The sequence below is a fragment of the Pelophylax lessonae genome, assembly GCF_965119305.1.
Source record: "Pelophylax lessonae genome assembly, chromosome: 8".
NCBI lineage: Eukaryota > Metazoa > Chordata > Amphibia > Anura > Ranidae > Pelophylax > Pelophylax lessonae.
This window is the reverse complement of record NC_138775.1, coordinates 156,994,375-157,020,406: the sequence shown is the minus strand read 5'-3', so window position 1 is coordinate 157,020,406 and position 26,032 is coordinate 156,994,375. Positions and strand designations below refer to the sequence as shown.

The 26,032-nt window shown below is 43.7% G+C and overlaps 1 protein-coding gene across 4 annotated transcripts in view; it reads left to right on the top strand.

Moving 5' to 3' along the window:
- The window catches only part of LOC309561721 (potassium channel subfamily T member 2), a 1,381,641-nt gene that overhangs the window by 793,475 nt on the left and 562,134 nt on the right, over window positions 1–26,032 (top strand). For all 4 annotated transcript variants that reach the window (XM_082265711.1, XM_082265712.1, XM_082265710.1 and 1 more), the window contains 2 exons: window positions 1,334–1,483; window positions 10,028–10,257. In XM_082265711.1, coding sequence (XP_082121837.1) covers window positions 1,334–1,483; window positions 10,028–10,257 — 380 coding nt within the window. The remainder of the gene's footprint in view (window positions 1–1,333; window positions 1,484–10,027; window positions 10,258–26,032) is intronic.

The window sequence follows — 26,032 nt, the reverse complement described above, 5'->3', positions numbered from 1 at the left end:
ATTGGTACCCAATCCCAAAGGGGAAAAGAAAGAGTACATGGAGAACCAAACCAATGCGGTGATATGAGAGATGTCCAACATAGATCAGTTCCACAAGGGGGGAGGCGTGTACCAAACACTCTATGGCCAATAAGAACTGAGTGGACGCATCCCTAGCTTTCCAGTTGGAGGGGTATCTCTTAATGAGAGGATTGGCACCAATGGGAGCAGTGGCCCCATATTCTACAAGATAGGATTCTTGATACGAGTAATCCTCAATTGTCAAGGAAAGTCATATGATTTGTTGGATTAATATCTATCTATTATATGGCTCCTCGACTAGACTCCTATTGTTATTGGCTGTAGAGTGTTTGGTACACGCCTCCCCCCTTTTTGGAACTTATCTATGTGGGACTTCTCCCATATCACCACATTGGTTGGGTGCTCCATGTACTCTTTTTCCCCCCTGGGATTGGGTACCAATAGGATCTCCTGAGGAAACTATTTGCAAAATGCGTAGCGATCCATTGGCGTATGCTATGTGAAACCTCTGTTCCGCCCGGACTACCTTAAAAATCTTCACAGACCCTACTTGCATTCTACCATATACCAGATTTTAGTCTGATACGGGCTTGTAACAGGTTCTATGTCATGCATACTTACCTCATTTGGGAGATATTGTTCTTGTATCTATTATGCATTTTGTAAAAATGATACAATTTTTAAACACTATTACTATGTTTTCGTAATAAAATTGTATATTTTTTTTACCTTGTTGAGTATGTGTTTTTCATGATGGGATTACTAGTGGCCACCTTGAAAGTGCTACTTTCTTCCTATCCTCTTTTTTGTTCATTATAAGTTTGATGTGGTGCCCCATATCTCTGAGTCGCGTCTCCAATTTGTTTAAATTTTAGTAAATATAAACTACTAAATAACTTTTCTCATCAGCAGTTAGAGCAGTCTTGTGACGTCTATCAGTGTCTACTTAAAGCCTGATTGTTTTATGAGGCTGTAGGACCTCTGACCCTATGTCTAGACAGTGCTGATTGGCCCTATGCTGGTCACATGCACTCTTCCAAGAAAAAGAAAAAAAAAACTCTCTAGCAATACACAGCAAACTGAGCATGTGCAGCTTGCCCCCAAGGCTCTGTTCTATTATAAGAGGGTTTTGGGCCTGTGAAAGGAAAGATTAAAGAAGACAAGATCAAACAGCCTTTTTTCACAATGCAGACAACAAGCATGCTTTTCTGCACATACAGACTGATTTTACTGTTGTGGGTTTAGTAACACTTTAATTTACAGTTTATTACCTAAATTAATGTACACTATATCTAATTATTTTGTCTTACAGGGAAGGACAGCAGTCTCCTGAGCAGTGGCAGAAGATGTATGGTAGATGTTCAGGAAATGAGGTCTACCATATAAAGATGGAGGAAAGCATCTTCTTTGCAGAATATGAAGGAAAGAGCTTCACTTATGCGTCATTTCATGCACATAAAAAGTAGGTATAACTTTGTACTTTTCCCTCATAACAAATTAGATGCAATTTACCATTGATCCATCTTTAAAGATGCATGAATAAACAGTTGCAGGTAAAAATGGGCAACTACTCCAAGGTCACTAGTTTAAAGGGTCCCACCAGAGCAAACCAAATAATTTATGTGGATGCACAAAGTCATCAGAATAAAGGTTTTTTCCTTCACTTGCATAGTTTTGCTATCTCATTTCCCATGGTATTTCATGGTATTTCTCATGGACTGAGAGACACCTATGTGGAACTGACCCTTCTACCTCTGTTCCTACACACTAGGATGTAGAATCTGAAACAAGATTACTGTAGCCATTCACGTGTAGCAGATTTATCTACACCACCATTGGCTAACCAGCAACTCTGGGTTGTGTCTTTTCCACGGAAGACATAAGAAAGCAAATTTTTGGGGGGGTATTCAACTGGATTGTCCTCATTCAACTTATGTTGGACTAACATGTCATTGGAGGCTAAAATATTCCTGTAAAATCAGTAGCTGAATGACTGAGCAGCTGCTGGTTGTTGGTCGTTTGTGTTACAGTATGTATGTGTCAATATATGCACCACATACCAAATTGACCACTGAAAAGTAAAGTGAATAACATTGATTATTTTATTCCAATAGCACCTGACAGTCGGTGGGACAAATTGGACACGGGGCAACCATTTTATCCCAGACGTTGATATGTTGAATGCAGGAAAAAAAGGGCAATCGTAAGGACTTGAGCGACTTTCACAAGGACCAAATTGTAATGGTCAGAGCAGTGGTTCTCAACTGCAGTCCTCAGGACCCACTAACAGGCCAGATTTTAAGTATCACCTTGGCGAGATGCAGACTAGAATACTGCAATCACTGAGCAGCAAAATATATCACCTGTGATGTATTTTAGTTATCTTGCAAACCTGGCCTGTTAGTAGGTCTTGAGGCCCGGAGTTGAGAACCACTGGGTTAGAGCAATTCCAAAACTGCAGCTCTTGTGGGATGTTCTCAGTCTCCAGTGGTCAGTGCTTACCAGAAGTAGTCCAAAGAAAGAAAAACTGATGAACTGGCAACAGGCTCATGGTCAGCTAGGGATCATTGATGTACATGGGGAGTGAAAGGTAGGCCCCATGTAGTCTAATCCAAAAGAACAGCTACTTTAGCTCAAATTGCTAAAACAATTAATGCTGGTTCTGATAGATAGGAAACACATAGCTTCAATAAAACTTTATATAAACTCACTGAAATGAGAAGCCCAGGTGATACACATGCATGATGAAGTGAACCCTCCTACATTTAGCTGAAGCCCTCTCTTTTCCTAAACCTCCTGAAGTACACAGAGCAGAGCATATTTTTCAGCTTCCAGGAGGCGGGGGTGGGGATCTAGCATAACACATGCCACAGCACAAAGTTCTTGTGACTATAATCTAAAACAGGGGTCTCCAAACTATGGCCCTCCAGTTGTTCAGGAACTACAATTCCCATCATGCCTAGTCATGTCTGTGAATGTCAGAGTTTTACAATGCCTCATGGGATGTGTAGTTCCTCAACAGCTGGAGTGCCGTCGTTTGGAGATCCCTGATCTAAAACCTGAGTGGAGGGAAGGGATAAAAGCCTCATTACACAGCCTCACTGGGAAACATGCACATCATCCGTTTGGTGAGGCTGCCGATAACTTTCTGTGTGCTAGAGATGGGTGTGATTCTCACTATAGATTGCCTGGTGTCTGAGAAAACTGCCAAAAGTTACACTTGAGGATTGCAGAGGAGTGAGAGAGAATGACCAGGATTCACAACAGGTGCTATTAATTGAGGCAAGTAAACTTTTGTATCAGAATATGCTTTGTTCATTTTACGTTTCAAAGGTGTACAACAACTTTAGGGCCAGTGCCCACCAGAATATGGTTCAGGAAACCTCTGCACTTGCGATCTGCACTGGGTGTCAATGTTGATTTAAAAGAAAGCGAAGAGGACACCTCCATCTAAGTGTAGATAATTTATTAAAACATGAGATAAAAATAGTAAATTTATTCACAAGTGACCAGGAAATGTAAGCATATCATCACCATCATCAGAGGCATCAGTGCACTTGGGTTGAGAAAAGGGCGTAACAGTCTTGAAACACATAGCCACGCCCCAATGCCATTCACTGTACCCGGTTCTGCCAGCCATTTTCTCATACCACTGAGCACTCCGCATTGATCCAAAATTCATCAATTACTTCTTCCCACATCTGTTCTGTTGGCACTGGCATTACATCTCTATGTAGCTCCTCCCACATTGTAAAGCAGGTTTCACATGCCACTTTTGCAACTGTTGCAACACCCATCATGTAGTAATGGTGCAGGGATGCAAATGATTGGCCTGTGGCCAGAAACCTTAAAATTAGAAAAAAAAAATAATCATTACATATACAGCATTTACATATGCAGCATATATATATAGTAGAGAGAGAGAGAGGGGGAAATATATACACATACCTGAGAGTCACCAAGAGACGTTCCTCTGGTGACATGCTCTTCCTCATGGTTGTGTCCATGCGAGTTAGATGGGGTCGCAGCCTTTCCAGGAGATCATCAAACGTACCAATAGACATCCTCGTAAAATTGAAGAATTTATCAGGATAATGACGCAGCTGGACATACATATTAGCAAAATATCCCGTAGAAATGCGTTGAGCCATCAATGGATGAGTCCAGTAGCGGCAAACTCTGCTCCTCTCACGCATTTTCCTACATCTTTGGAGCCTCAGCAACAGCAACATCAGGAGCATTTCCTCACACATGCTCATGCTAGGATCCATAGTGGAAACACCCCAAAAAATACAGCTTTCTCCAAACACACTGCTCTCTCTGCCACTGCTCACTCTTCTCTCACTCTTCTCTCAAATGAAAATGGCTGAAAAATATATATTTCTCTTGCATTGTGGGTATTTGAGAGGGTCTCCAGATGTGTTTTGCAAAAAAACGTATCTGAACGCAAACGCAGCTAAACACGTCTAAACGCGGCATGCAAACACGACACAACGGACATTTTAAACGTCCTTTAAATTCCAGGGTTAAAAGGACTTTTGAAAATGTCCCGTGTACATTAAGCCTTACCCTCAGCTTCTTTAGCAAGGCAGTCCTCACCTGGTTGCTCCCACACATGCTTGACACCATCTGAACCAAATAAGTTTATCTTTGTCTCATCAGACCACATGACATGGTTCCAGTAATCCATGTCCTTAGTCTGCTTGTCTTCAGCAAACTGTTTGCAGGCTTTCTTGTGCATTATCTTTAGAAGAGGCTTCCTTCTGGGATGACAGCCATGCAGACAAATTTGTTGGGAATGTGCGGCATGTGGTCTGAGCACTGACAGGCTGACCCCCCCCCCCCACCCCGTCAACCTCTTCAGCAATGCTGGCAGCACTGATATGTCTATTTCCCAAAGACAACCTCTGGATACGATGCTGTGCACATGCATTCAACTTTTTTGGTCAACCATGGCGAGGCCTGTTCTGAGTGGAACCTGTCCTGTTAAACCGCTGTATGGTCTTGGCCACCATGCTGCATCTCAGTTTTAGGATCTTGGCACTCTTCTTATAGCCTAGGCCATCTTTATGTAGAGCAACAATTCTTTTTTTTCAGATCCTCAGAGAGTTCTTTGCCATGTTGAAATTCCAGTGACCAGTATGAGAGAGTGAGAGCGATTATACCAAATTTAACACGCCTGCTCCCCATTCACACCTGAGACCTTGTAACATTAACGAATCACATGGCATCAGTGTTTGAAAATAGCTAATTGGGCTCAATTTAAACATTTTCACATAGGGGTGTACTCACTTTTGTTGCCAGAGATTTAGACATTAATGGCTGTGTGTTGAGTTATTTTGAGGGGACAGCAAATGTACACCGGTATGCAAGCTGTACACTCCCTACTTTAGAAAAGTGTAATTTCTTCAGTGTTGTCACATGAAAATATAATAAAATATTTACAAAAAATGTGAGGGGTGTACTCACTTCTGTGAGATACTGTATGTATATATATATATATATATATATATATATATATATATATATAAAATTATTCCTGTAGCACTGCCCCCTAGAGGACTACTGAGAATAGCATTTGAAAGTCCTTGGCTTAGTCAATAATCAATCCAGGCATATGAACTATGCACAACCTTGAGGACAACTAGCTGTAGTGTGTGGCAAGGCCACTGCTTCACCGTGCTACTGAAGTGAAGATAGATAATGTGTTCCTGTTTGAATTACTCTTCAGGGTTCTAACTTGGCACCCCCTTTCTCACTTGCTTTATGTGCTAACACCTATCCACTGACTCTCTACTGGAGTGGTCCCTTTCCTGGGCAGACCCCCGGCAAGCTTCCCGGTACTCACAGACACTGTTTTTCCCAAGGTTGCTCTGCCTCCAACTCCACTAGTCAGCATACACTGGACCTCCTGGCTCAGTTCCACACTCCTGGCTCACAAGATCGACCGCCTGTGACCACCATCCACAGCAGCAGAAGGAGAGACAAATGTCCCCCCTGCTTCTGGGACCTAGCTTCCCACCCAAAGACACTCTGTCACATGTGCCCTTGGATTTTATAACATATCCCAGGATGTACTACTGTTTGTGCCAACCCACTGGGATAGTTACAAAAGCCTGTGTGCCTCTGGCTGGGTTTCCTCCACTGTCCAACAAGCTCCCTACTGGATACAGTGGGGACACTCCATCAGACCAGATGAATCACACATGGACACATGCAACAGGCAAAACTAACAATCAGGCTCCCCTGATAAGCAGATGGAGATACTAGGCCTGACCTACCTAGCACCTACCTAGGAGGGTGCTACATATGCAATTGTATATTCATTTAAAATAATTACCTGTATTTTACATAGAGAATATCCAACATACTAGCATACATATTTGATTCTGTTGATAATAACTTTATTACCAAAGCCCAATGGGGAATACAACAAACTGGGGTAAATATGGTAGGAAAACAAGCATCCCCAGGACCAAACCTGGCATCTGTGATAGTCCAGCAGAAATCATGACAGCTGAAGACATGACATAATGAAAGGTTTCCTATATATGTGCAGTTGTCTTTTTAAGTTAGTATTTTGCACTTGTTTAGTCTAACACTTTGCTGTTTCTCAGTTTTGTGATTCTTTGAAGAATGGGTAAATGTTGGATCTGTCAATGTATCTCTTATTCAGTTATAATGGCCCTGTTTCATCTAACCATACTCATACTGACTACATGCTATCCATTTTTTTTTTCCAAGTGGTAAAACTTGTTCCAAGCAGCATGGGTTAAATAACAAGCAATAATTAGTGCCTAGGTATGCTTGATGTACACTAGATGTGCATGTTTTCAGTTCTACCTGCCAAAAGATGTCATTCTTTTCACGGCCAGTTTTGTGATCTAAGTGTCAATGCCAGACAGCACAGTTAGGTCAGTCACTTTGCTTTAGAGATGTTAAAAAAAATAATACTTGGACAATCGTCTAGCCTGTTGCTAGTGTAATGCAATTCGATACTGATTGACTCCGAATGCTGACCCTCTTTCTCTTAAGCCCCGTACACACGTACCGATTGTCGGCCGTAAATATTCGGCCGACGACCGATCAGCCGATTGTAGGCTTGTTAGTATGATGCTTCCGACAGCCGACAGCGCATTTTCGGCCGAACAGAATCTGTTGTGCAGGCATTAAAATTTTTGTTGGCCAAAACCAGAACGGCCGATTGTTCCTCAGTCAGTACAGAATTCGGCCGACAATCAGCAGATTTGCAAGACTGGGCATGCTCAGAGAAGAAAAAACACACGGAAAGTTAACCATCACATGACATCACTTCTGCAGTCGGCTGTTGTTGGCCGACAAAATTCGTGTGCAGTCTTTTGCACTTTTCAGCGGATAGGACATCCCTGGACAAAAGACAGCCGATCGGTTGGCCGACGATCGGTACGTGTGTACGAGGCATTAGTCTTGGTATTGTTGCACAGGGAGCTATTATAAAGGCATAATACCAGATTATTTTAATTGTATTTAAAAATATTTTTAATGAATAAAACTGGATTGAATAGTTCTTATATATCTGTCTGAAGTTCAGCTGTAAAGGGAATTTTTCTCTTGCATCTGCCTGAAAAAACTCTAGATGGTAAGGCACCTATTGCTGGTTGTGCTGCAGCTAACTGTGCGCCTTCAGTGAAACAAATGCAGTATGACTGTCCTGGAATCAATATAGATCATGGGTAGGCGACCTTAAAGAGGTGGAGATCTACCAGAACAACACGGGTGAAGTACATATTACTAGGCAAAGTGTTGCCCTGGGTCACTTGCTTACATCTGATTTAAACCTCTAATTGCCATACTACCGTGTTGCAATCAAGTGCATTGCACAGTAATCATGAGTTTATAACAGGTGGTGTAAAGGCAATATATCTTCTCCTCACACCAGATTTTAACCTCAAATTGCCATACTACCATGTCGCAATGGCGTCTATTACCCAGTATTCATGAGTTTATAATAGGTGGTATAGAGGCAGTATATCTCCTCCTCACCAACTGTCAAACAAACTCGGATCATTTTTCAGAGGAGCAGCAGTGCTGTACTTGTGAATGAGCCCTTAGTTGCATTTGGCAGCAGCACCCTTAGGGCTCATTCAGACGTAAAGTTGGGGTGGTGGTAAAACCCTGCGGTTAAGTCATAGTTTTATCACCCTCAGTCCCTACCACTATAGCTGCTTAGGAAGCACCAAAAGCCACAGTAGGAATTAAGCCCCCTGTTGCTTTTGGTGGGTGCTACTGCCTGCCAGTCAGGAGTGCACTCTGCAAGTGCCCCACAACTACATGCTTCTGCATGGTTCATTGGGTTAAAGCAGGTGGTGAGAAAGCAACACAATGCTGCCTGCTTTAATCTCTTGTTTGCTGTACTGCACAAGATTAAAGGGTACTTGCAGAGCAGCCTCATTCACCTAAATAGGTCATGCTTGTTAGGTGCTACACCTATCAACCATGGCAGGGCATATAACTCGAGCTGCGTCTGCGACATGTGTACACCCCTTGCCACTGCAGCTAAAGGGGGTGTGGTTTTGCCAGGGGTGGTAAAAGCACATCTTAACTATGGGGTTTAACACCCCCTGAGCCCCTTATTAGGCTGCTTTTAGACTACTGTGCTGCGGTTAACCTGTACCATGGGTGCAAAGCAGTGAATCTCTGAATTTTCTGGGCTAGCTGTGCTTTGCTATAGACTTCTAATATACCCTGCAGGTGTGGTGCACTTTTTGAAAGTGCACCAAAACTCAGAGTTTTGGTGTGCTTTTCAGGAAGTGCTCCAAACCCACAGGATATAATGAAAGTCTTTGGCTAAGCGCCACTAACTCAGGAAAACCACAGGTACACTGCACTGCACTCGCAGTGTGGGTAGACAGAATCACATCAGTGTAAAGCAGCCCTATACTATTATCCTGGTGAAGGGAGAAGCAGCAGTCCGAGAACTCCGCACGTCCCTAATCCCAAACCTCCTCAGACCATTCCGGTGCCTCGTCATTTCTGCTCCAGTAAAGGTGCCACCCTCCAGTGCCAAGCTTGGGGTAAGGTTCAGCTCTCCTCCGCTTCCTGCTTAATACCGACCCAGGGAAATGAACGGCTGCACACCAGCTCAGTGCAGAGAGTCACTTCCTGCCCAGGGTTTACACCATTCAGCTCCAGCCAAAGAGGATCATCATGCAGGCAGCACTCCTGTGGGCTCCCTTCCTGCCTCTTGAGCCCCCCCCCCCCAACAGTGGTTGAAAGCCAGGGCCTGGTAGTTCAGCCACTGTCCCAGACACCTGGCATCTTCCTCTGTCCATTCTTCCTCCCCCACTGCCGCCCCCTCCCCTCAGCTCACAAGGATCATTCATGATGGACAGAGAGTGCCAACTCATGGCTGCGCCCCTAGGTTGCAATGCGCCCTAGACGGCTGCCTAGTTCGCCTAGTGGAAGCACAGGCCCTGACAGGAGCCAGCAGTACAAAGGAGGCATTGGCTTATGCGGCTCTTGCTTCCTACTACAACTCCAACTTTACAAGTAGTTCCTCTGCATTACATTCTGTTTGATGCTCTGGGATGATGGGTCAGCAAGCCCAGACCGTAATCTACAAGTAAACTGGACGCGATCTACCAGTAGATTGCTGACCCCCCAATATAGATATTTTCACAGCATCTCTGTGGCAAATACTAGAGATTGTTACCTCTGGTGGCTCCTTCATTAGGGTACTTGGCCTTTACATTAGCTGAATTTTTTTTAACATCTTCGAGAAACTGCAATCATCTTTGCTTATAAAGATTCCATACGTTGAACATTGTGTTAATGTCTGCAGTGCTATTCCATTCAAATCCAGATGAATGTAGAACAGAACTAGATCTCAGGACTATCTGAGCTTGGAGGTTAGTGTGCAGCATTCTCATTTCTGTGTATTGTAATAGAATTCATAAAGCTCCTGTATGATTAGCATGTCAAAGCCTTTTCATCTTACAGCTTCCCTGCTGCCCTCCTTATTTTTTAGATTTGGTGTCTGCCTAACCGGTGTTAGAAGAGAGGATAACAAAAACATCTTGCTAAACCCAGGGCCGCGCTTCATCATGAGCTCTACTGACACTTGCTTTTATATCCATGTGACCAAAGAGGAAAATTCTGCTTTTAAACAGCATGAACAGTTGGAAAAATTACGTAGATACAAGTCATCCTATCATGGCCCATCCAGGCTACCAGTCCACAGTATAATTGCTAGCATGGGTTTGTATGATTAAATCTTCTTTCAAGTGATAATACTATCCCCATAAAAATAAAAATCATCGCACTGTCAAACCATTCATTTTGTGAAAGATGAAGATAACAGCTCATTTATGTATGATGCACATGTTATTTTCTGTATTGTGAACAAGCATATTTTATTTTCAAATGCCTACATGGATTTTTCTATTTATTTGTAATTGTCAAAAGGAACCTTTGCCTTAAATTGCTAATATATATATATATATATATATATATATATATATATATGTATATATGTATATGTGTGTATATGTATATATATATATATGTATGTATGTATATGTATATATATATATATATATATATATATATATATATATATATATATATATATATATATATATATATATATATATATATATGTGTATATGTATATAAATATATATGTATATATATGTATATATATATATATGTATATATAGTGCTCAGCATAAATGAGTACATTACAAATTTGTCAAAGAACCTTTACTTTCTTTTCAAAATCAACATTTTCCATAGGACACTATACTACAAAATACTCCCACAAATGTTGGCCGTTGATTGCAACCAAGATTTGTTAATTTGCGCAGGCAAAAAAAGTTTTTTTTCCTAACAAATTAATTCAAGACCATGTTATAAAAATGATTACACCCCAATGAAAGTCTTAAGAGCAAATCTAAATGTTAAACAACAAAATCCTAATGAACAAGAATTCAATTACAGGTGAGTCTAATTATTCATTAAACAGGTGTCTAGCAGACAGTTAATTATAAAAGGGCCTTACGAAAACCCCTTTCCATTTCATGCTGTCAGCAATGGCATCACATGCAGGAGAAATGTCACAAGGCCTGAGAAAGAAAATAGTTTCTTTACACAAGAAATGTGAAGGCTACAAGAAGATCTGCAAAGCTTTACTCATCAGTAAGAATACTGTAGCAAAAGTGATACAAAAAAGTAACAAAGATGGAACTGCAACCATCTCACAGTGACGTCTAGGCTGTCCACAGAGGTTAACTCCTCGACAGGAGCATCTTCTGATGAGAAGGGTTGAAGACATTCGCCATGCAAGTTCACTGCAGTTAGCTAAAGAAGTGGAATGCCAAACTGGGGTGATTGTATCCTGTGAAACAATACAGCGTATATAGTAGTGAAATGGTATGTATGGGTGTCGTCCATGTAGGAAGCCTCTCCTAAAGCCCATGCACAAAAAAGCCCACCTAGAATTTTCCAGGGCTCCTGCCGAAAAATAAGAAGACTACTGGGACTCTGTACTCTGGAGAGATGAGATCAAGATAAATGTTTTTGAAACTGAAGCCTTCAACTATATGGCGTTGCAAAGGTGAGGAGTACAAAGAAAATGCATGATACCTACAGTAAAACATGGTGGTGGAAATGTCCTTCTGTGGGGCTGCATGAGTGCTTCTGGTGCCTGGGAGCCGCATTTCATTGATGGTGTCATGAATTCACAGATGTACTGCTGCTCTACATTGAAAGAGAAGATGCTACCATCACTGCGTGCCCTTGGTCATCATGCACGTTTTCAACGTTGACAATGATTCAAAACACACATCTAAAGCCATTGTTGCATTTCTGTAGAAGAACAGGGTGAAATTCAGTGGCCAAGCACTGTATATCTCCTGATGTGAACCCAATTGAAAACCTATGGAGAATTCTGATAGAGACAAGTTGAGCATCACTCTCCATCCAGGCTCTAAAAGTGGTTGTTCTTGAAGAACTGAAAAAGATAGATGTTGCAATATGTCACCAACTTGTTCATTCCATGCCTAGAATGCTTGGTGCTGTCCTTATAAATCATAAAGGTCATACAAAATACGAGATGTAGTAGTTTTTGCTGTGGGGTGTTTTTTTTTCCCATCAACTAATTTGAGTAAAACTAAAGATTTTGAAATCTAAGTTATATTATTAACCTTACTTTCATGTAATGAGCTAAGGACATATTCTATAAAACTCAGTTTTTGTCAAAATTTTGGAAATTGTTCTTGTGTTCATTGAGATATTAATTAAAATCTTACTTTTCAAAATGGGGTGTACTCATTTATGCTGAGCACTGTATATGTATATGTATATATTAGAGTATTATATTAAAGTATACTTTTGCTAATATAATCTGTATATATAAGTATCGGGACACCTGCCTTTACCTGCACATAAACTTTAATGGCATCCCAGTCTTAGTCTGTAGGGTTATATTGTGTTAGCACACCCTTTGCAGCAATAACAGCTTCAACTCTTCTATGAAGGCTGTCCACAAGGTTTGGGAGTGTGTCTATGGGAATTTTTAACCATTCTTCCAGAAGCGTATTTGTGAGGACGGGCGATGATGTTGGATGAGAAGGCCTGGCTTGCAGTCTCTTCTCTAATTCACCCCAAAGGTGTTCTATCGGATTGAGGTTAGGATTCGGTGCAGGCCAGTCAAGTTCCTCCACCCCAAACTTGCTCATCCATGTCTTTATGGACCTTGCTTTGTGCACTGGTTCAAATCATTTGGTGGAGGGGGGATTAAGGTGTGAGGTTGCTTTTCATGATGTGGGCTTGGCCCCCTAAGTTCCAGTGCAAGTAACTCTCCAGGCATCAGCATACCAAGACATTTTGGTAATATTTTAATTCACTGCTGTAAATGCATTAGAATAAAAAAATGCTAAGCCTTTGCTTATGCCAGTGAGTTTAGCAAAACACTATGTACTGTATGCCTGGATCATAAAGAAGAATGATTATGAGGATTCCTTTCCGAGCTGAAATCTTTTACTATTATTCTGTAATAAGCATTTAAAACCTGGTCGTTGAATAATTTCTCTGTGCTCTGGGCCTGCTGTACTGGTGTAATCCATAAAAGGCACATAGGCTTGTGGGCGGGGCCTACTCACTCTGCACATGGGGGTACCTTTTGCGCTGAGCACGTTCATCAATGCCCAGAACCAGGTAGAACCTGCAGTCATGTGAACCATCTAACATAAAGGCACCTCCCCGACTTAAAGATGAGACTTTACTGTATACAGTAAAATGGAGATTTCCTCTGAAAAGTGACTTTTCCCATGTCACTATACACTGTAACTTGTATAGTGCATTACGGAGGGAAGTGTTGAACCTGCATCCATTCTACTAGTCCAGTGTACTTCTGTTACCTTACTCCCAGTAACAGAATGGGGTCCTGCTGTTAACCTAGCATGGACCTCATGTGTTCATTTATTAACTCCTTCACTTCCCGTACCTCATGACCAGGCCATAGATCTTCGTAACGTAAGTTTTTTTTTTCCTTTTTATTGGTTGAACTAGATGGACCTGTGTCTTTTTTCAACCTGACTAACTATGTAACTATAACTATGAGTTTGGTTCTGGTTTCTATTGCATACTGACCACTGGGGAGGGAGCCAGACAACAACCCCCTTGCTACTAGAGGACCTGTCACCGCACCAGGCACCATGCCTAATGAATGGTTGCTTGTAGCTTCTTCCTTCACTTAGTTAACAATAGCAACCGCCCTCCTCTTGCCGTGTTAACCCTTTTTGTAATGATGCTTCATACTCCATAGTGCTTTACAGACCCTGGTTCTTTAGATTCGCCGGAACCATCATGCACCCTTTTGAATAACTTCAGACCGGGCTTAGAACAGTAAATGTAACTTTGCTGAACAGCTTGCAGCAGAACAGTTCATAATGAATAACTTCCTTCTTCCTAAACTTACTATAATAGTGTCTCTGCCCATGCATACCTCTGTGAGATGAGAGTCCATTATGGCATTGTCCATGACTTGGATGTCTCCAAAAGTCCTGGTGTCTTCAACAGGTTGCAAGATGCAGCGGACCCAATAATACAAACAGAACCAACCAGCACAGGAACAAGAAAAAGGCCTTTAGACCTCAGCCATCCCCTTTTTTTAGCACAGGTGCCTGCAACAGTTGACTCTTAACCTAGCTTGGGCCAGACGCTAAGTTACTAGTACCAATACCTACAGGCTTAGGTGAAGTTTATGTTGATCTATACCCAGGTACCTAAATCTCATATATTTAAACAAGTTAGTGTAATTTGAAAATTCATTTTCAATCTTTTTAAAATGATAGCCTTCATTAAAATATCTTGCAATCCTGCCTTAAAATCGCTGTTTACTGATAATGGAACAATGCTCTGCCCCTGTCACCTTACTGGAGACTAGAGATGGGCCGAACGACCCCTTGTTCGGTTCTCGCCAGAACTTTGCATCACATCGAACATCGCAAACGTTCAGAATCAAATAAGGAATCCCATTTAAATCTGAACTGGAAAAATCAAAAGTGCTGTTTTGAAGGCTTATATGCAAGTAATTGGGTATACAATGGTTATGGCGGTGCGAGTAATGCTCTGGGGGACATGTATTAATGAAACCAAAGTTTGTAAAAAACATAATTTTTAAATGAGCAGTGATCTACTGATGCTTAAACTAAAATCATAAAAATGAGAAATAACAATAAAAATGAACAATTCCTTCAAATATAGTGCTTGGGGGTCCCCTTAGCCTGTAAAGTGGCACATCTATACATGTGAAGTGGCACATAGTGCCTGGGGGGGTACTCTTAGTCTGCCTGTAAAGTGGCACATCTGTATAGAGCATGCTGCAGCAATAATGACATATAAAAAGCCAAAAAAATTAAATTTTTCCTGCAAGCTTTCTTTATTTTAAAAACAATGGCTTGGGGAGCCAGTCTGTAGGATGAGGCCACAATTTTGGCAGAGATTTTTTAGTTAAATTATGGTGTCTCTTTTGTAGACTTTGGATAGAAGTAACAGGTGCAGAAAAATTGGTCTTTGAGTGTCGGTGGTGCCTTCCCACCATAATCCTGTAGAGGTACTCTTGATGAAAGTAAGAATAGACCTTGCTGTCAAGCATTGAAAAAATATGCACCTTTTAAACATGTGTGGAAAAATTGGTTTTTGGGTGTCGTGCTGACTTCCCACCCTAACCCTATAGAGGTACTCTTGATGAAAGTAGGAATTTGCTTTGCTGTCAAAAATTTAAAAGATATGCAACTGTCAAACAGGTGCGGAAAAATTGGCCCTTGGGTGTTAATTGTGCCCTTGAGAGCTACACCATCAAAATTCTTCTAGATGAAATCAACACACACAAAGCTAGGCAGCCTAGACAGTCTTTCAGAGATTCGGGATCCAGAAAGAACTCAGTCAGTGACATCAGCATTAGGGGCTTGATAGCTGTTGCTAATCCAGGAATGATTAGTTTTGATAAATGTCAGTCGGTCCACAGAGTCTGTGGACAGGCACGCTCTCTTAACTGTCACAAATCCTCCGCCAGCCCTGAATGCCCATTCGGAAAGCATGCTGCATGCAGGGCAGCTCAATTGCACACTGGCAAGTTTTGGCCAGTGATCTATTTTCATGACCCAGTAGCCAAGTGGATCATCAACCGGAAAGCACTCCATGTCTGACACTGCGGATGGGATATGGAAGATGCTGTGCAGATGCTGTTGAAGGAATGTTGAAGCTGACATCCCTGGGCACTGAGGACTAAAAAAAATTTGAATTGCATTACTGAGGTACCCCCTTCTCCACCACTCCTCTCTTGACCAACAGAAGCCTCAAAACAAAATTTTCCACCAAACTGAAACCTGTCGGGAAAGGCGTTACATAAACTTCTTTAGGTTTGATGTATGTTTGCTCTGCTTCAATGCCTCCAAAACTGCCAGAATCCTCCTCCCTCTCTCCTTGTGTGTTCTGTGGCGTGGTGAATGGTGTCTGCATAGAGTGGACCTTGAGAGGAAAGCAAGTCCTTCTCTTCCTTCCTCTGCTCTGCCTCAAGTGCCCTGTCCATAATGCCACTCAGAGTCTGCTCCAGCAGGAACACAACAGGGATTGTGTCACTGATGCATGCATTGTCATGGCCCACCATCCTTGTGGCCTCCTCAAATGGTGACAGTACAGAACATGCATCCTTTACAGTACCAGCAGCCATTGGCGTGTGGAAAAAAGCTGAGCCAGCCTGAGTCTGTCGTTGTACCATACTGACAAAGATACTTGTTGATGGCCCTCTTCTGCATATGAAGCAACTGCAGTGATGCAAAGTCAAATTCCACCTGCTGAGCATGTCACAAATCAGGCGGTTTATGGGCAGGGGGAATTCCGGCTGAATTTCAGCCAACCGAGCACTGGCCGTGTATAACTGCCTGAAATAGCTACAGACTCTTCTGGCCTGCTTTAGCAGATCTTCCAACCCTTGGTACCTATTTAGGAAACGCTGCATTACCAAATTGAGGACATGTGCCAGGCATGGCGCATCTGTCAATTTTCATTGTCTAAGGGCGGACAGGAGGTTTGTGCCACTATCACACACCACCATTTCTGGCTCCAGCTGGCTTGGTGTGAACCACCTGCAGAAATCTCTGCTCTGGTGTGGCTCCTGTCCCCTATAAAGACCAGCTGAAGCATGGCACCCTTTTAGCCTGACTCATTAAATAGCCCCTTGAATGCTTAGGAGGTACTTGTGGTTCATTGGACAATTCAGCAGAGGACGGCATGGAGGAGGAGGTAGAGCTGACAAATCTTGCATCATCACCACTTACTGTATGGAGACGTAATGGCACAACAAGCTGCAGCACTGAGCCCTGTCCTGCATCCTTTCCGAGCAGCAAGCAGAGTTACCCAGTGTGTTGTGAACTAAATATATCGCTCCTGACAATGCTTGCTGGACCACATGTCAGCAGTAACGTGGACCTTGCCACAGACTGCCTTGCGCAATGATGCCACAACATTGCCTTTCACGTGATGGTAGCGAGCTAGGATGGCCTTACGTGAAAAGAAATAGCAACTGGGAACCTGCCATTGTGGTACAGCACATTCTGCAAAATAATGGAAGAGGGCAGAATTCACCAGATGGAAAGGCAGGAGTTGTAAAGCCAGCAGCTTTCAAAAGCTTGAATTTAGACGCTAGGCATGTGGGTGTCAGTGACTGTTTTTTTTTTTTTTTCCTTTTTTTTTGCTGCAGCAGATGGGACAGAGAAATGTTCCTGCTATAGTGTACAGCTGGTGGTGTGCTACTGGCAGAAGTGCTGCAAGGACCTGGGACAGCCTGAGCTTTACCATCATCCCTGTCAGTGGAGACTACTAAAAAGTTATGAGGTATAACGGGGGTAGACCGGAAAGATGAGGAGGAGCAGAATTGCATCCCTTTTGTGTGGCTTTCAGGTGCTCTAAGTGGTGGAAGGTTTAAAGCCTTGTCAAGCATGTAGTACCCAAAATGGCTGGTGTTTTTGCCACACTTGCTGTGCTTGAGGCAAAGTTTGAAAATTGCGATCGGGTGCACATGTGCTATAAAAGGTCCAAACAGCTGAGCTGTGCAAAGTGGGCTGGGAGATAACAGCTCCACAATCTGGCAGAATAGGGTGGCTGCTCTTTATTCTTCCATGATGGCTACCTCTTTGGGGTTGTGTTTCACCCTCACTTTCCTCCTCTGCTCTATCCGGCACCCAAGTTGCGTCAGTGACCTCATCATCATCCCCTTCATCCTCATCACTGGAGACAACCTGGCAATATGCTGCGGCTGGGGGAACATGACTGACAATTTGTTGTTTACCAGTGTTCTCCCCTCTCTGTAGGTTCATGTTCCTACCTTCCTCAACCTCAGAACCAACATCTGAACCAACTAATGGCTGTGCATCGTCAAGGAGTAAGTGGCTGATGCTGTGTTTAAATGACTCCTCCATGTTTGATGGTGGGGCTATGACTGGAGTAGCTGTGGACAAGGAGGCAGAATAAGCCACTCTGGCAGATGCAGGGAACTGTGCACTAATATCTGCTTGGGTGACGGAGTACGAGGAGAATGATGATGGTTTAGTAAGCCAGTCCACCACCACCTCTGCATGCTGTGGCTGGATAGCATGGGCAACATCACTAAGTAGAGGAAATAATGCCCTGCCTGAGGACTGACCACGTCCACCTTTTCATGTGGACACATACACTGCTGGCCCCCTCACAGTGCCATGGAAATGTCTGCCTCTCCTTGTTGGCCTCCCAAACATGACCGGGGGGCTCTTAAAAAAGTGCAATAAAGATGTGGAAATGTGTACATGGATGCACTTTAATCAATGAAAAGTGTTGTTTAGTGCACTTTAATTTGAGCACTTACTACGCAGACACACTCCACTGACGCACTGAACTATACTGTGGTAAACGTGCACCTACGCACTGAACTATACTTTGTTAAATGTGCATTAATGCACTGAACTATATTGCATTAAACGTGCAGTAACACACTGAAATGTACTGCAATAATACGCACTAATGCACTGAACTATACTGCGTTAAATGTGCAGAAACACACTGAAATATACTGCGTTAAACATGCACTAACGCACTGAAATATACAGTGTTAAACATGCAGCAATGTACTAAAATATACCGTGTTAAACACGCGCCAACGCCTTGAACTATACTGCGTTAAATGTGCAGTAGTGCACCAAAATATACTTTGATAAATGTGCACCACGCACTAAACTATACTGCCTTAAACGTGCAGTAACCCACTGAAATATATTGCATTAAATGTGCAGTAACACATGAAACTATACTGCGTTTAATGTGCAGACACGCACTGAAATATGCTGCGTCAAATGTGCTGTAATGCACTGAAATATACTGCGTTCAACGTGCAGTAACGCACTGAAATATACAGTGTTAAACGCATAGTAACGAACTGAAATATATGGCGTGCTTAATCATAACACAATTGTGACAAAAGTTATGATTAAGTACTGGCGCAGCATGAAACATGACAACAGCTTTCTCCCCCATTTTCACTGTGATTGCAATGCTTTAATGATTTTCCTACAAAAAAGGTATTATACAGGAGTGTGGCTGTCCCGATCTATGGTTCTACAGAAAATAAAGTCAGATTTTTGATTTTACCTCTAAATTCCTTTATCATGGAGGGGACTTCCTTTTTGCCAGCATAACCTTATCATTATGAATATGAAGATGCTCTGTGTCCTGCAATGTACCCAAAAATCTAACTTTTGTGTCACCCCTTCTTTCTGGTACTGGTCATCTAGAACCTGAAATCTTAATTGAGATATTGTGTGTCATCATACCTGATTCACAAAATGGTCTTCCGCAGCTTGGTCCACCAATCTATTCCCTGTCATGGACTTATAGGATTATTTTATGTTTGAGATTTTATTCACGTTTGAGCTGTTTTGGACCTGAAACATCACCATTTTGCATAGGTAATTTTTTATGCTGCTGCCTTTTAATATTGAATAAACTCTTTTTGCATGAATTCAATTTGAAATCCTTGGTGCTCAATGCTCTTCTTGGAAAGATAATTCTTAATAATCATTGTGGATACTGAGGCATCTGTAGCCAGGTTGAAATGTGTTGGTTCTAGCAATTTAGCAGCTGGCCCAGGCTGGGGGAGAGGGTTAACTGTTCAGTTTCTGGGCTTTTTGGTCCTAACCAGCCCACCTGTGCTTTAAAAAGGGGGAAGGCTGAGGTCCAAGGACCCTTTGTAGCTGAATTGGTTGGTTCTGTTCTGCTTGTGGTATTAGAACTGCTGTGCCTTACAGTTTGCTGAAGACACTGGGCTTTCGAAGACATCCAAGCCATTGAGAATGCCAAAATGGACTCTCACCTCACAGAGGTATGCCTACGCTGCCACACTATTGTAGCTACATAGGGACAAGGACAAAGTTTATATTGAATTGTTATGCTGCAGCAACTTGCTCAGTAAAATTACATTAACCATTCTAATCCTGGTCTGCAGTTATTTAAAGGGGTGCATGTTGGTTCTGATGTATCTAAGGAACCAGGGTCTGTAAAGCACTAAGGGGTATGAAGTAACACCGTTACAAAAAGAGTTAACCCAACAAGGCAAGGACAAGAGGAGTGTAGTCGCTATGGGTAACCAAGTGAAAGAAAAAGCTACTAGCACTTTACCACCTGGTAAAGTGCAGGTCCCTCGTTACCGGAAGACCTGCACTTTACCAGGTGGTACCTGGTAAAGTGCAGGTCCTCCGGTAACGAGGGGTCTATGACCTCGTCACAAGGTACTGGAAGTGAAGATGTTAATATGTGCACACATGAGGTCCATGCTAGGTACACAGTGGTACTTAATTCTGTTACTGGAAGTGAGATAACAGAGGTACGCTGGACTGGTGGAGTGGGCACAGGCTCAACACATCCCTCCTAATGTAACATACAAGTTGCAGTGTGTAGTGACATAGGAGAAAACACTTTTCAGAGGAAATCTGTATGTTATTTTATTGCATATGGTGAAGGCTCATCTCTAAGTCAGGGACTGTCTTATTGTTAGATTTTTCACATGACTGCAGTCTCTGCCTGGTCCCGGGCCTTAATGAGAGCACTCCACACAAATGTTCCCCTGTTCGTAGAGTGAAGTTTGCCCTGCCCACTGATTTTTAAACAATGCACCTTTTGGGATTGTTTGGCATTCATATTCAGTAAATATCTTCAACTGCATGGAAACTATATTGTCAGTATATGTTTTTTTTTTTTTTTTAATAATATTTTATTGAAATTCAACTCAGTACAGCAGTTGTAAGACAGTTGATGAGCAACATTAACAGGGTACAAATTAGAAAAACCTCGTACGCTTAGCGCACATAACATAAGTAGGGTGCTCTGGCATCATGAAACAAAATGTCAAGGAATTTCAGAATCCAGGAAAACATAGACAATCCAACCTGGTGATAATCCATTAACGTTTCATCTTAAACAGAGGGGTTAAGGAGAGGAGGGGGGTAGGGTGAGTTAAGGGGGGGTACAGGCCGGTAAAACATGCAGGGTGTGGGGAAGAGGGTGAGGAGTGTGAGGGAGGGGGGGGTGGGAGGGAGGAAATGGAGCGGGGGGAGAAGAATATTAAGGAGATAAAGGCTTTGAACAGAAAGTGTGGAGGGGGGAGACACCTGCTTATGGTATTTGTACGGTGGAACATGCATAAAATAGATGTGACATTAAACACCATATAGTTATATGTTTAGCTGTAGGCGACCGTATTAATCCATCATATAACTGTCAAGCTCGTGACCTAGCATCACCTGTCCTTTAATCTACGTAGTAAGTGTGACCGTTTGTCAGAGGCTTGCGCCAGTCCACCAAGGTAGTGTAGATGGTTCAGGTCAGTTCTTAGGAGTGTGTAGCAGTCCTGCAGGGGTAGTAAGGTCATGGGAAGGTAGAGTCCACTTATTTGGCTTTATGGCTCCAGGCAGATGAGGGTTGTTTAGGGTACCCACCATTTCGGTGTTTTTCAAAGCAGTCAGATCAGACGTGAGTTCCTCGATGGTAGGGGGAAGCTCCGACAGCCAGTGGCGTAAAATCAACCTGCGCGCCACCATGAGACATGTAACTATCCAGGGTTTGTAAAGAGAAATGATCCCTCTGGATGCCTTAGAGCCGCCAGAGACCGCACTGTCCATATAGTTGAATACCATGAGGTACACGTCTTTTGGGAGCTGCACCCCAATTACTCTTGCTATGTATCGTATGACTTTATCCCAAAACGAGGACACTCGCGGGCAAAGCCAGAGTTTGTGAAGCAGTGACGGGTAGCGATCTTTACACAGAGTGCAGAAGTGGTGCACTACGTCCTTGGACCATCTGATGTGTGGGTAATAGGCTCCATGGAGTATCTTAAACTGTTGTTCTCTCCAGAATTCACATATGATATAGCGCCTGGTGCACAGGTAGCCCTGAAGGGCCTTGGATTGAGCTTGTGTCGAGTTGAGCGTTTTATTCCAGGACTTGGCGACGGTGTGTGTCAGTTTCTGAGACAGTTCTTGAAGTAGAGGTTTATAAAGGTGCGATATCCTGTGTTTACCCTGATCAAGCCAAGTGTCCACTAAGTTCAGACGGAATCGTTTATGAGGAGTGCTACAAATGCCATTAACTAAGCTTATACATTGTCTAAAGTATAGATAGTGACCCTTCGGTAGGTCATATTTCTCAGCAAAAGATTGGTAGCTCAGAGGACGCCCAGTACTCATGTCAAAGAGCTGCGACAATAGTGTTATCCCTCGCCGGATCCACAATGCATAGATCGAGTGCTGCTGCGCCTGAGGGAAGCCAGGGTGACGGTGGATGGGTAAATGGCGTGAGATACGTTGGGGAGAGCCCAGTTTCTTTCTCACCTCCCTCCATGCGGCCACCGTGTCTCTAATTAAAATATTGTTGCGGAGAGATAGTGGGAGATCCCCCATCCCACAGTGCAGCAGAGCAGCCAAATCATGCGGGTACACCATTTGTGTTTCCAGCGAGTGATTAGTGTATCGGGACTCCTTACTTATCCAGTCTAGGCAACCTCTCAAGAGGCAAGATAGATTATACATTCTCGTGTTTGGTAGATCTACCCCCCCGTCCTTTTTAGGTAAATGCAGCTTGTTGAGAGAGATCCGGGGTCTCTTGCCCTGCCAGATGAAGTTCGAGAGCCCTTTGTGCAGCCGGTTCACATCGCTGTGTTTCAGCAGTAGGGGTATCGTCTGCAGCGGGTACAGTAATTTAGGGAAAGTGGCCATCTTGTATAAATGGCATCTGCCCATAAACGAGAGGGGTAATCCTGACCAGGTCTTGAGTTCTGTCAACATCTTGTCTATTACCGGTGTGTAATTTAGGTGGTATATCGAGTGAGGGAAGCGGCCTATTTTAACCCCTAGGTATGTGATGTGTTGTGCAGCTATGCGGAGTGTCGAGGAGTTGGCCCAGAGTGGGGTACGTGTGGTGTTAAGGGGCAGGATCTCACTCTTGTGGAAATTTATGCGAAGGCCTGAGCATTGACGGTATGAGGCGAATACTGCCTGGATCACTGGAAGATCCCGGCCTGGGTCAGATGTAAATATCAATACGTCATCCGCAAACATGGCCGTACGTACCTCCTCGTTTCCGACCTTGATGCCGTGAAGGTCGGGGTGGGACAGCAGGAGTCTAGACAACGGTTCAAGGGCTAGGTTAAATAATAATGGAGAGAGCGGGCATCCTTGCCTCGTCCCCTTGAATAGTCTGAACGGCTGTGAAGTCATGCCCGCTATCACCACCTGAGCCTCCGGTTGTGCATACATCGTTCTGATTAAGTGCAGAAATCTGCCCGTGAACCCTACCGTCATGAGTACTCGGTCCAGCCATTGAATGTTTACATTATCAAAAGCCTTCTCGGCGTCAAGGGTTATAATTGCGGCGTCTGTGGTCGGGTCTGCTTTGGATGCCTCGAGAGCGAGGAGGACTTTCCTAATGTTTGAGGTGGCAGATCTGCCTTTGGTGAACCCTGATTGCGCAGGGTGGATCAGAGAGGGCATAATGGACGCCAATCTGTCCGCCATCAGTTTTGAAAGCATTTTGGAGTCCACGTTTAGAAGTGAAATCGGCCTGTATGAGCCTGGTTCCGTGGGGTCTTTACCTTTTTTATAAATAAGTTTGATATGTGCCTGGTGACCTGTGGGAAGGTATGGGTTGCCGTCAAGAATGTAGTTGTACATTGCCTGTAGCGTCGGGGCTATCGAAGTCGCTGCTAATTTGTAGAATTCTGGGGTGTACCCATCAGGGCCAGGGGATTTGCCGGGAGAGAGGGATTTAATAGCTGTTAGGATTTCTTCCAGGGCAATGGGCGCATTCAGTTGGGACAATTGTGTCTCAGTAATTTGCGGAAGGGACACTTTCGAGAGCCAGTCTGACGCCACTGCCTCATTCATGGGTTCATGTCCATATAATGTCTTATAAAATTGGGCAAATACTCTATTTATATCTTGGGGGTCTTCGACTTTCTTTCCGTCCTTGTCCTTGAGGGTCGATACCTGTGTCGGGGTGAAGGGTCCTCTACAAAGAGAGGCTAGCAATTTTCCCGGTTTATTTCCGTAATAGTGATATTTCCATAGAGCTGTTCTCGTCTGGCAGCCCAGTCGTCAAAAGTGGCTTTGGCTTTTCGCCACCGGTCCCTGTTCTCGGCAGAATTGCAAGCATGCAATGCCGCCTGAGCGTCTCTCAGCAGAGAGCTGGTCGCCACAAATTCTTTGGCTATGTTCCTCTTGTATGCAGCCGCATAGGAAAGAATACGGCCTCTGAGCACTGCTTTCCCAGACTCCCAAAGGAGGGTGGGAGAGGTCTCGGGCGAAGCGTTAGTGGCGAGAAATTCAGACCAGGCTTCCCTGATGAGGGAGGAGATACCCGGGTCTTTAGCCAAAAAAGATGGGAACTTCCAGCACTGGGTAGCTGCTGTCTGTGAGTGTAGCGTGAGTTTCACTGAAACGGGGGCATGGTCTGATACTGCTATTTCATGTATATGGGGAAGTACCGTGAAGGGGAGCATAGTAGGGTTAGCAAATATATAGTCAATTCTGGTCAGCGTCTGGTGAGGAGGTGAGTAAAAGGAGTAATCTTTACCATCAGGGTTGTTCAGTCGCCATACGTCCGAGAGGTGCAGACTGTCTGCAAAATTGCTCAACAGTGAGGAACCTCGTGGAGGGTGCGATTCTAGGAGGCCTGGGGAGCGGCGTGTAGGAAGCCGAACATTGGTCCGGTGGATGCAAGTGTCATTAGGGTAAATAGGGTCAGTAGGGAGACATCAAAAGGGGCATTAGGGTAACAGGGGTGATGGTAGCAAAAAAAGTTCTCGAACTTCTCTTTTTTCCTCATGTGTGATCGCACACGCATAGGACAGCGTTACCGGGATGCAGCCGAGTAGCCCATCTGGAAGGGTGGTCAAGCATACAGTGATGTGAAACGCCGTGCTTTAACCCATATAGATGGAGGATTCTCACACTTCCATATGGTACACCGTCCCATACCGGTAAAGTTGTGCGGGCCTAGCGACCGCGTGCCGATCAAGATGGGTAACCGTAACACCATATTAGATAACTACAACTTCATTCAGCATAACAACATCTGCTAGCTTGTCGTTTGCACAACCGTGCTAACCATAATACTTTGCGGCGCGCCGCTGCAGGCAATAAAAGAAGAAAAATAAAAATAAAAAATGACCGCCCACAACAGCGCCCCCCCGAAGGGATCAGAATAAACTTTATACAACATAGTATAACCCTGTGTGATAAAATCTCGTGCAATTTTGAGCAACTTATAATTACCACAAGGCCGATTGCCTTGGTTTTAGGGTGAGCACAGGATATGCGCGTTGAAAGCACTCAAAGTGACTTGCGACAAACCCGTAGGGCACCGTCGGTTCTTAGTCAATGATTTCTCTGGCGATGGGATGGGCCGGACACTCGTTGTCTTTTAGCTGGATCTCTTCTTTGACTCCGTTGCTCCTGCGCACCTTGAGAGCGCTGGGGAGAAGGCGTGGAAGGGGGGTCCAGGGTGATATGGTAGTGGCGCTCTAAGAAGTGGCAGGCCTCGTCCGGGATGGTAAAGGATTTCTGTTCACCAGCAGAGTCCGTGAGGCGTAGAGTGGCTGGGTAAGCCAATGTGAATTTCACAGATTTGTGGAATAGAGCCTGGCAAATAGGTTGGAATGCTTTCCTGCGGCGGGAAACCTCCTGGGAGTAGTCGGCAAAAATTAACAGTTTGTGGCCATCGACTTGCAGATTTTTTGCGTTGCGGAAAGATTTCAGGATATTCTGTCTGTCCATATAGTTGAGGTATCGCACTATCACAGCTCTAGGAGATCGTCTGTTGTTGGAGGGGGCTCCCAGGCGGTGAGCTCGTTCCACCGAGCAAGCTGACTGGATCCCCAGGGCCTGAGGCAGTCTAGTGGAGGCCAGATCACAGAGAGCGTCGGCGCCAAAGGTTTCCGGTAACCCTA